We start from the raw sequence: 12,065 nt of genomic DNA on the forward strand, positions 1-12,065 counted from the left end.
ATGTATCTAAGCATGTTTTAATTGATCACTATTTCTAGGAATTGTAGTAAATAACGCAGAATGCGATTGAAGATTGTTATCAGTTCGCATTTTGAGAAATACATATTTTGCGTCACATCCATAATGTTCAGCTCCTTTTATTAATTTTCCTTCAAGTGGGACTTTTAATAATGATGTCCCCATTGGTGGGCAAAAGCGCCCTCACTTTTAATGTAATTTAGCACCCTGTAACAAAACATTGCCCAGTAAGTGGAATATGTCGAAGCTATTGAAACAAGTAAAGAACTTATAATTATATTTAAAAGTCTGCCGTAATAACCTCTAGTGTAACTACACCGACAAAATTTTAATAGTATTCCAGATTTATTTTAGAATTATTTTATCCGCAATCATCATCAGCCTTCCGTGACCCACTGTGATGTGTAAACAAAAAAGGCTGCTTCCGCAAATACCAAGTCTCTATATGTATTTACTTAATGTATATTCTGAGCGACAGGGAGTCATTTTATGTATCATTACGCTGTAATTACTTAGTGCCTGGTGGACAGGCGTTTACTGACTTAGACAGTCAGACACGAATTTAGCCCCGACATTTTTTACTCAATTTTACTGCTAAATTGTGCATAATTTTTAATTAGGTCACCATTCATTTTATTAGTCTTTTTGTTACTAATACTGATATGGATTATATTTATCTATTGATTTAATCCAAATGTGTCCAATTCTAGATATGATATAATTATATTAATACAAAATGTTGTCTGATCACGTCTTTTATGTACTTTTGTATGTAACCGATTCTTGGGATATTGATATCGTTTTATTCTGTGGTTTCAATGTATGAACCGGATATTGTAGAGCAGTGAAATATTTTCATATTTTTTTTACACATCTATATTCGTTTAAGTACGGCAATTATAAAGAGGAAAGTATGTATGAGATAATTATTCGTATTACTCGGACCTTTTTGTTTAAATATTTAAATTAATAGCAAGAATCCCGGATGCGTACCTACGCGTGCGTATTATCATCACTCGTCACCTTCGCGTGCTGAGAAATGCATTGACATTCTTTCCAATGTCGTCGCAACCAAAACAAATAACTCAAATGTTTTGAATCAGATTTTACCACATATAATTTTAAGTAATATCAACGAAGCCTACAGCACATATATCATTTAACCAACTTTAATCAAAGTTTTCCTTCTATGGATCACTAACTAGCATATTAGACATCAACGTGCACAAGCACATGTTTCTATCCAAGTGTTAGAACTGATTGTCAGTCGTGCAGTCTTAAATCGTTAATTGGCTACAGGTTGCTGATGAATGAGTTTCCGTGCGACAGAAGTATGCAACTTGAGTCGTGGGCCGAGGTGGGGCTCGCGGAGCCCTGTCTTTCTTTTCGCTGCTAGTTTCCACGCGGCGTCCACACTCCGTGGTCGTTCGCAGCGATTACTCGGATAGATAACTCGTATATTAATTAAACTCGGTACTCCGCTTTATACAATAACTTGTAGTGTTTCCTCGGTCAATAGCGCTCATTAAAACCGACCAGTACGTAGTACCGAAAACAAACGTTCGTTGTTTATAAGCAGACGCATGCGACTCTAGTGTTCAGTGTTTGGTTACGAAACCTTGTAAACGCGTGGGTGATTTCTAAATTAAGCGCTGGCAATTGTGATGTGGATGTCGCGTTTTTTTGTGGTGCACCGTGGTAGCGATATCGTCGGTTGAGTGAAACGCAGGCGCGATGCAAACTATGAAGTGGATTGAGATGGTGCGGCTCGGCCCCACGGCAGCCGCCGAGAAGACCTCCACCTATGAAAGCGAGAAGGTGAGAGTCACGTAGAGTTACCGTTAGCGCACTCGATTCCGAAGAACGCGACTGATCGTTGTTTATAATTCTTGATAAAATTCCTCGTGTTTTGATATGCGGCGTTCTGTTTCATGCATGTTAATAAAACAGAATTTTCAATACCTACCTACGTGGTAATACTCAATGGATCGTTTTAGTAAAACATGCGAATGGTTTTTGTTCATTGCCTACGTACGCAGTTTGCAATTTGATGTGATGATGTGGTATTGAATATTGCACTATAATGTGGTATAATTAAGGCTCATTTGAGATCGTGTTTGAATTATTGTGCGAGCTATTAATCTTGAATTTTCGATGATTTCATTAGATGTTGTTTTATTCGAATGCTGTTTATCAGAAGCTTTGAATTCAGCTATAAATAGCAAGAGAGAGAGGCGAATGACCGTCGATCTCGGTCGCAAGGTCTAGGAGCTCCGAGACATAAATGGCTAGGTGCATAAGAATGATCTGTACTAGTCTATACGACCCTGATTCACGTAGTTATCAATTCACAGACTCCCCTGTTCTGGATAATAGCGTGCATTGCTTAACTCAATTTTTATTGCCCCAAGTTTGTCATGCAAGACACACATTTCAAAGAAATATTTGTGCCCATAAATTTTGTACTTATTATTACCCCACCAATCTGCATAGGGCCCCCGTGGGATGTATAAGGAAGATTGTACTAGCAGTGGCGATATTAAAAATGTATATATACTTATTTTGAAAGTCCAAGCGTTCTTGCGTTCTTGACCTCTGATTAATCTGTTCTAATACCCTTAATATAGAAAACGAAACAAAGATTGATTTTTCGTAAAAACTAGAACCAATTTTAAAGTATGATTTAGTATCTGTCATGTTATTCGTTTTATCAAAGTCCTACTTAAATGTTTTTCTAGAACTTTTTAATGAATTCGACGAAGTAAATAATCACGTAAACACGCAGATGTCGCTCGGTCGTTAGTTGACTTGACCTCTAACCTGATCTGTAATTTACTTAAAAATGTATAAAAACTAGTGTATTATTAGAACCAGGCTCCTTCAAGGCCTGGTTCTTATTGTACTTAAAATGAGAAAACACTAGATATGTAGCTGGCTTTTTACGACACGATTACCTACCAAAATGAGGTATAACTAATAAATGCTTTTACCCCTTATCACGACTCATTGAATGAATTTTCATTCGGTAAAATATTTCATATTTATTTACATTTTTATTAAATAATACATGTGCTATCAAAACTGCATAAATCCTCCAGATATGTCATCAAAGTAAAAATGATCGCGCCATATCTGAAAAAAAATCTTACGTCTCTTGGAAAAGAAAGACAACGCACTTCTTTCAGCCTTCACAACTCCAAACGCAACCGGGAACATTTAATTCCCCAATACGATAGTGCTTTTAGCTGAACCACGGTAGACGTACAATCGCAATGTAATAAAATTTCTGGAACATTGAGAAAACCCTATTGGATTAATTTACAAGTTGATAACAGACCACCCGCCATTGTTTTAACTGTTATCTGACAATGATACTGAGGCTGGTGCAATTCACATGGGATCAATTGATGCCGAATGCCCACCTTATCTGATAGCGGCTATTAGTGTTTACGTTAAGCTTAAGCTGACAATATTAAGCCTTTTTGTGCAACGCCCCTAAAGATTAAGAAATTGTAGAAGTAACAAAACAGTTTGTGTTGACCGACATTAGTGGTGTCACTGAAACTATACCTAGTCTAATAGTCTCTCATCTAGATACGAATGACAGGTCAATATAGTGCTTACGGTTACACAGACACATAAGTTAGAAAAAGGTCAAGAAGTAGCGACAGTTTATGCAACACCTCTAAAGACAAAACCAAATAATATGTGTCGCTTGGCTCATTCGTTCATCAAAAACATTGTTAGTTTGTATCAAATTAGGCATATTTCGGAGAATTATTATGTACAGGCTTTTATTTAATATTTATTTCATCGACAATATTGTCCAGTTTATGAATAGATATTTGCGGTTTCGGCAAAAAGTAGTGGTAAATGATGTTATTGCGAAAACTTTAGGTTCATAGTTTCGTTATATAGATGCCAAGTACCTATTTGATTACCGTTCCGCATAAAAAGTTACTCTTTTTTCACCGATTTTTTTACTGAAACACGTATTCCTTCACTATCGTCCTTTTTATTATGTTTCAACAACTATAATCCTTGTATAATCACATTAAATTACTGTATCGAATTGTGTATTGTAAATTATTGGCGATAAAATCCGATAAACCAAGTTTTCTTGTGACGAAAGACGCCAAGGCGTGCCAGTCAGCGACGCGTTTCCTCGTCTACATGCCGGCACTTCAGGCGAAGCACAAAATTGGCAAAATGTTCCTGTTCAGAAAATAATTGGAAACACACATAGGCCACCATGGCCCTTGTAGGTTTACAACCATAACACTGCAGCTACAGCAAACGTAAACTCCGATACAAACTCACTCAGACGCTAATCACAATCAATTACAAAAAATCACGACGATAAAAAAAATATGGCTAAAATGTTCAGCTTCATATGCAAGATGGTGAGCAGAATTAAAGCAATAGCCGTGAACAAACTAAGAAGCGTCGAAATGGCTATGATGACCATATCGGCCCGCAGAAGGGGTACGATTCATTCCATATGTGACCGACATATCGGGTTGAACAAAAGCAAAAAGGGAGCGCTACATTCTATAAGGAGGGCAACCATTCACTCCATGTGCGAGGTGAGACAGTGCAAGCATATTCAAGTCCAAATCTAGACTATCGTTATGATTTTTTTTCTTTTTAAGATATTTTAAAAACAGAAAAACTTGGATTTAGATTTCTAAAATACGTTTCGTGAGATACGTTTAAATTACATAAAACCTGGATTTATGTTGTTCTCCATTTATCAATTTACATTAAAATCTATGTCTAAACTGTAAAAAATGTGAAATATACCTATATGATTTTTTTTAGTTTAAGTCTTTCCTTATCACCATTTCACAAATTTCAAGAGGCATTTAGATATACTTATTAGTCATACCTACCTACATTAATACGGATATGTAGGTACGTGCTTACAAGTTTAGCCACGTAAGTGTAGGTAGTACCTATTTGTAATAACTTAGTTGCACCCAAATTCACCCTGGATGTTATCAAACTAGATTATTCTGTGTCACTGATGTGCCTTGCTATGAATGTTGAATGTGGACTGTAGTGTTTCTGAAATGCATTCCTTCATCTAGTGCACTCTTATCATAATCACTTTGACCATATTCCACAAACTTCACTTTTTATTCTCTTATTACTCTGTTAATCATTATCTTATTGTCCATGAGCATGACATTGTACAACGGTTTTACTTAGCCGTCGCATACAAATTGCGTTTCCATAATAAAGTACCTCTGATGCCGATAATATTTACATTGGATTTTTGCATGGTCTACCTACACATTGATTGCATGCAAATTAGCGTGAGCAAAAAGTTGGACCTGAGTCTCGAGTATAAATTTTTATTAAATTTATTTAATAATTTTTTAATTGTGACTTCACTTTTAATTTACAATGATAACTTGGAGACATAAGTATAAATGATGTGCTATCAACATCACGGGCAGTTGACTACATTTATTTTAAGGAATTATTTGTGTGCATGTTAATAGAGTCATGTGTCTAAATTGGAGGTATTTAAAGTGTCGTCAACATATCTCAATCTTGGTAATCATAGATGTAACTGGGTAATGGCGCCCGACCCATACCGGTTTACGCCGAGACATACATAGACCGGCTTTGTCTCGAATCGTACTACTTGGAACACCCTCTTTGGCTAGTTTATTTTCAATTACGCAACAAATGTTAGTTTTCAATGTACACAATATAAATAATTCAGGTAACCATTTTGCTCAAGACTATATCTGGATTGGCATCCAGCTTTCCTGAATTCCTGATAGAACTCTGTACAATATTTCCTATTAGTTACCTACTTATATGATGCGCTGAAAGCTTTGGTTTGGGTCATATGACTGATCTGGTTGCCATTTCGGCAATTGAAGCCAGGATTACGGACATTTGAAGCACAACATATCGTTCTTTCCTTTTCATTACAATTTACATGAGTGAGTTTCACTCGAGGCAATGGTAATGAGTGAGAAAGATCGATATTTTACGCGTCAAATAATAATGTATACGTTAATGTACAATCAGAGCGCTACAAACGATTTTAAACTACATTTTATGTCATTGCAATACCAAATTGGTCAAGCAAGATTGGGTGATAAAGACCCAATGTTGCCAGCCAAGAGGACAAAGCGTTCTCATTTATTTTCGACTCTTTGTGGACTGTATTTTTCTGATGATTGACTGGTACCTTTTGTTTTTGTCGAATAAACGTTGCAATTATATATATATTTTATTATTTCTCTCTTTAATATTATGTGTGATGTGCAGGTGCTGTCGATGAGCGATGAACTGCGTCGCGCGCTGTACTCGTCGGGCGCCTCCGTCGACATGGAGTTCTCGCCGCCCGAACTTATCGGCACCTCGGAGATATTCACAATGGAACACAGGTACATATAATACCAAGGCCATTGGGCTAAATTGTGATTTAATGCACCTCACCGTTGTAGAATCATCAGTGAAAAAAATCAGTGTTGTAAAATGGTGTAGTAATTATTTATGTATTAGACATTGTATTTTATTCTATTATTTTTATTATCGTCGTAGGCAGGTGTCATATAAAGCACTATGTATAACTCGAAAGAAAGTACGATTCAGAACTCTTGTGTTTGCGACCCTCGACTAACGTCTCCGGTCTCAACATATACCCTCGTTAGAATCTGTGACTTTAATTTCTCGATGAAAAATATAATATTACGTCAAAATTAAAAAAGAAACTCCAGTATTATTTACTTTTTGAAAATGGCGATTTCCAGAGAGAAACTGTGCTCAGTGCTGCCTGCGCGCGCGCAGGGCTACATGTGGTCACTCGCGTTCAGCACCAGCCAGCACGGGTTCTCACTCTCCTCTATGTACCGCAAGATGCAGAGGGTTGACACCCCTGTGTTGCTGGTCATCCAGGATACAGACAACAATGTGAGTTTTTAAATCATATTTTTTCATTAATTATCGTATGTACGGATTTATGTTTATTGGTATATTCATGTCACACATAAGTCTAGATAGCTCAGTGGTTAAGATCATGTCCCGTTTAGGCATATATCGTTATCTCATTATTTTAAATCTTTGGTCTGTTTTATTATTTCCTTTACACTGACTTTTCCACTACTCCAGGTGTTTGGAGCACTGACCTCCTGCGCGTTGCGCCCTTCGGAACACTTCTACGGCACGGGCGAGTCTCTGCTGTTCTCGTTCCAGAGGGTGGAGGAGCGCCGCCCCTCCCAGCCCCCGCTCCCGCCCCCGTCCGAGGACAAACCCAAGGATGACGAAGATGAGCACAAGGACGAGAAAGGAGGTATGTTATTAGCTTTATTCGATATGTAAGCTAAAAGTCGAATCGAAGCTTTTTCAAATTTCGCGGCACTGTCATGTTTACGTCATTTCTATTAATCTTTGTGGAATAGCATTTTCTCTGTTTCCCGCTCGATTCTAGAATTTTTTCATCTCAGTTTCTTCCGCCGCCATTGAGCGTCGGAGCCGAGAGTCCGCGTATTGCATTGGCTGCATGCAACTTGTTTCAGTGTCATTTGTTACGATTTTTTAATAATCTTCACGTATTAATCTGCGGCCCTGGGTTAGATTCCGTCGCCTCCCAAGTGCTTGATATTTTTGGAAACCCTTTAAGGGATAAAGACGTTACAATATATCTGTGTTTAATCTACTATTTTCATATTTAGATCAACCACCAGCAGTGAAGACAAAGTTCAAGTATTGGGGCTGGACCGGAGACAACATGTATTTCATCAGAGGCAGCGCCGACAACATCTCTATCGGAGCTGGCGAGTAAGTGGCGCTTTTCTATTTTGATAGTATACTAGCTGTTGATCAAAATCGGACTAGCGACCCGCCTAGGTTTTGCGTTGTGTGTGTTATAATTGCTGGTAGTCTACACGCAGCTACATTTTGATCAAATCACTTTCCATTAACAGATTGTTTTTCAATATTATTGGTATTCCCTTGGTTTATTTATTGTAATATTGTGTAAGATGAAAGATAATTGGAATATATCCTTAATAATTTATACTTTTTACTGATGCATTATCTTATCTATTATTATTTTATATATATTATCTATTAATAAAAGCAAATAATTTTCCCCAGCGGCAAATTCGGTCTGTGGCTGGACGGGGACCTGTACCTGGGCCGCACGCAGCGCTGCACGACATACGGCAACGAGCCGCTCACCACGCGCGAGGACTTCATCGTCAAGATCATGGAGTGCTGGACCTTCATCTGAGCGGGCCGCCCCACCGCCCTACATTCAAATCAAACAAGCTTTAGATTATCTTATGAAATTTGCTACGAAGATTTGACACTTTTACAAGTCAGTCTTTTAGACTTTACCCGATGAGTCTGAAAACGATTTTGTACTCGCATCGACTCGTCGTCTCGCGCCCGCGGCGTCCCGCACTCTAGTCAAATGTACTGAAACCTGACCAAGCGGCAGCGGCAGCGGCTGCGGCCCGGGCGGGGCGGAGCCGCCACAGAGAAGTGCATTATCCTAGTCAATTGTCATTCGTATGTAAGTCGAAGTGATCGAGCTGACGGACGGCGGAGCGCCCGGTCGTTACGTGTCAATTCAAACAATTTATAACGTGCATTGTTGTTAAGGATTAAAGACGTATTTGTAACGATAAAATCATTGTATAATGTTGTCGAAGTTTATTATTAACGAAACTATCATTATGTGTTTTTACTATTTAGCCGCCATCTTTAAGTGATCCCCAGTGTGAAGATACTATGATGATGACTTCTTGAACGCTCCTTCAGTCTTCAGACCCCATCACAACCAAGAAAAAATCTTGCCAAAGCGAAGGCTTTGACTGACATATCGTTATCAAATTTAATAATTCGAGAGAAAACACTGGGCAGTATGATTTATTTATGTTCTATGTTGTGTATGTATCGAATATTGAGTCATAATATTAAGTTAGTGAGCATAATGTTACACTTCACTGTGATTTGATAAAATATGTTTGCATTTTGTGTTATAATATTGAAGCTTAATCACTATGGTTTTAGTTAAAACTTCATTCGGTGTTCTCACTATGTATCCTGTAGCAGTAGTGGGTGCACTGCGTGAATGTTAAACGAAAAAGTAATTTGAAAACTATAAGCATGTAAAGTTATTTTTGTGATAAATGCTTCAAATCAGTAATTACAGAGATGAGTAGCCGATATATATAATATTAAATAGTAAAAATATTTTAAATAGTTATCTTAGAGAGCTTGATAAATGTAATTGTCATTGTGCTTAGTAATTTGTGTCACTTAGTGTGATGTTACTCAGTATCTGGTCGTAAAACATTATTTATTTGTCGGATATAAGCGCAGCCGGTGTCGGTACTCACATTGTTTCATGTATATACGATGTATTCCTGTTCGAGATTAGTGGAGATATATATTTTTGTGAGAGGCCATGTGACACTGCATGTTATGGTGGTAGAATACCAAGCATCGAAAAAATAAAAGTAGAAGTTTGATTCAACCTGATGGACTAAGTATTATGAGCTGACATTGCGCAAGAATATTCCAAATATTTTGACATTGTTATTGTTTGTGTGCATCATGAATGAAATAGATAACAAAACCTAGGTTTTAAAATTATATCGGCATAATTATTGTTACAAATTTATAATCATTAGACTTGTTGAGTAGCAGTGAGAAATTTAATATTTATTTATTCTTATATGATTTCAAACTTACGATTGCTGTAGCTGCATTACTTTATTGGTGATTTATTATGTAATTTATAAGTTGTTAAAATGTAAATCAAGCCATAATAATTGAGAATATATTCTTTTGAGAAAGAATTGATTTATTTCATTTGAAATCTACAACTTAACGTAATACACAACCATTAGTAGGGTCTATGTTGACGATATCCATGGCTCCGGTCACCATAGTCATTGTATCCTCTGCGTCCATGGTATTCTGATTTTTCTTGGTCTCTTCTGTCATAGTCTCTATTTCTATCTCCTCTGTTGCCATACCGATCATATGGACGATCATACGGAGTGCTTCGTCTGTTATAGCGGCGGTCGTTTCGACGACCAGAGTTTTGTGAGACCCACCAGGGAGACACTATTGGAGGCACGGATGGTTCTGCATTATATACTTTCATGTATTCTTCATCTTTCTCTGTGAATCTGTCTTTAAACTCTTCTTCACATTGTGCAAGGAATTCTTGGTCTTCAGCGGAAAGTGAATCTGTAGCTGACATGCTTTTCTAAGTATTTATATGTTGGGATATTTGATCAGCAAGTTTAAAACTGAAATTAGAATAGAAAATAATTTAATAATTAACAAATTAAATACTTCCCTGCAAAAGCGGAAAAATTATTAGACAACACTAGGACCATAGGACCATAACCATACCTAAACCAGAAACAAGCAATCGCAGAGATGGTGCTACTGATATAAAGGAGACAAAACAACACAAAACATGAAGTGTCTATGGAAAGATTTTTTCTGAATTGCGAACGAGACATTCAGATGAATACTGGATTCTAGCAATGTACTTTCTATTAAATTGCCCTATTCAATATTTTCACCATCTTCACAATATAAAATCACAATATTTGGAAATACCTTTAGACTTATCTTATAGAGTAATGAGATTGTCATTATTTTTCCCTAGGGAAGTCACAAGATAACAGAAAACAATAATTTTAAACACTACACTGATTTTTCACGACTACCTCGCTTGAGCAGCGGAGAGATAGAAGGGCTTACAATCCTACAACCTCAATCTCATTGTTGTAGTAGGGTCAAAATTTCCATCTATCCCATAAGTTTTCCTATATTATGTAGAACCCTGAGCTGAAAATCATTCAGATAAGAGGGCTCATATTATGCACACACATGTATTAATCTTTACTAATTATAGTTAATACTAAATAATTTTACTAATTATAGTTAATACTATTTTTTGTGGGTCATAACCACTCATGAGCCCTTTAAGATATCTAAAAATAAATGAAATGATGGCAAAAGCAAGAAATGACTCCCTTCTTCCTCATGACCTCATGTACTAGGAGTTACATATCACATTTTACTACACATATTTAGGACAAAGTACTGTTGAAGACAAACAATAACCCACACTTTAGTCATTTCCAAAAACATCACAAGCATCTTCAAAAGACAAATAGTTAATTTCAAATTTGGTAGGTATATTTACAATTTTCCCCAATAAGACTATGTAGGTCTAGAGCAAAAAATGTTTCTGATAATTGGTTACTCAAAGGTTTAAACACCCATCCAACAATCTCTCCACATGCAGGACAGATGCAAGCTTTCCATTGGTATTCAGGAAACCAAAATTCAACCTGTGACCACTGTAAATGTATGGATTTATAAAATACAGCATGTTATTTTCAAAATATTTGACAATTGATCAAATTCATATCATTACCTCCCCAATTGGTGAACATTCGGAATGCCTGAATGTGACGATAGGTATATCTAATAGGAAATCAGTTCTCAACACTTGTACCAACACTTCATTCTTACCAAATAACGACTCATTAAATGTATATTCTGAATCTAGGCTTGACTTGGCAATAATATGGTTAGCGGAAGCTAAATCACAACCGCACAGTCGACATATTATTAAGTCTGGAATACAGAAGGATATGAGAAAGAACCCCATTATAATCATAACATTATTATCAGCTAATGAAAACCCATATATCATAGATTACGTACCATGGAACGATTGCGGAGCTATTGTAATGTTTTTCGCAGACTCTGCTTTCGAAGCCAGATAGGTAATAATTAATAAAATAAAAATAGAAAAAACCATTTGTTTCGTTATAATAAAAACCTTTTCTTTTTAAAACCACATCACCAGTACATGAAACGCTTGAAAATGAAAATAAGTTTTCAAAATTCCTAACTAAAGCCAAAAAGCAACAAAATCTATAGTGATGCTAAGTCGATTGTGATTGATCGAGTTGTAATGATTCGATCACTACCCATAAGTCACGAATTTCTGAAAGAAACTGTCACTAAAGACTGGTCGC

General features: G+C 36.7%; 1 protein-coding gene and 1 long non-coding RNA gene across 21 annotated transcripts in view; one reads left to right on the forward strand and one right to left on the reverse strand.

Moving 5' to 3' along the window:
* mtd (mustard) overlaps window positions 1–9,851 on the forward strand; it is a 92,516-nt gene extending 82,665 nt beyond the window's left edge. For 18 of the 20 annotated variants that reach the window (XM_053745733.1, XM_053745736.1, XM_053745743.1 and 15 more), the window contains 5 exons: window positions 6,310–6,428; window positions 6,795–6,954; window positions 7,153–7,333; window positions 7,716–7,821; window positions 8,140–9,851. In XM_053745733.1, coding sequence (XP_053601708.1) covers window positions 6,310–6,428; window positions 6,795–6,954; window positions 7,153–7,333; window positions 7,716–7,821; window positions 8,140–8,275 — 702 coding nt within the window. In that variant the 3' untranslated portion in view covers window positions 8,276–9,851. Of the gene's footprint in view, window positions 1–1,411; window positions 1,837–4,159; window positions 4,605–6,309; window positions 6,429–6,794; window positions 6,955–7,152; window positions 7,334–7,715; window positions 7,822–8,139 lie in introns of those variants that run through there. The other 2 variants (XM_053745741.2, XM_053745740.2) reach the window with 2 other exon arrangements.
* LOC128670233 (uncharacterized) lies at window positions 9,822–11,969 on the reverse strand. Its single transcript, XR_010369904.1, has 2 exons — window positions 11,749–11,969; window positions 9,822–10,310 (listed from the first exon to the last, which is right to left on the reverse strand). It is a non-coding gene; the product is annotated as an uncharacterized LOC128670233 (long non-coding RNA).
* Window positions 11,970–12,065: the final 96 nt, after the last annotated feature.

This window comes from Plodia interpunctella, chromosome 5 (genome assembly GCF_027563975.2).
Source record: "Plodia interpunctella isolate USDA-ARS_2022_Savannah chromosome 5, ilPloInte3.2, whole genome shotgun sequence".
NCBI classification, from domain to species: Eukaryota; Metazoa; Arthropoda; class Insecta; order Lepidoptera; family Pyralidae; genus Plodia; species Plodia interpunctella.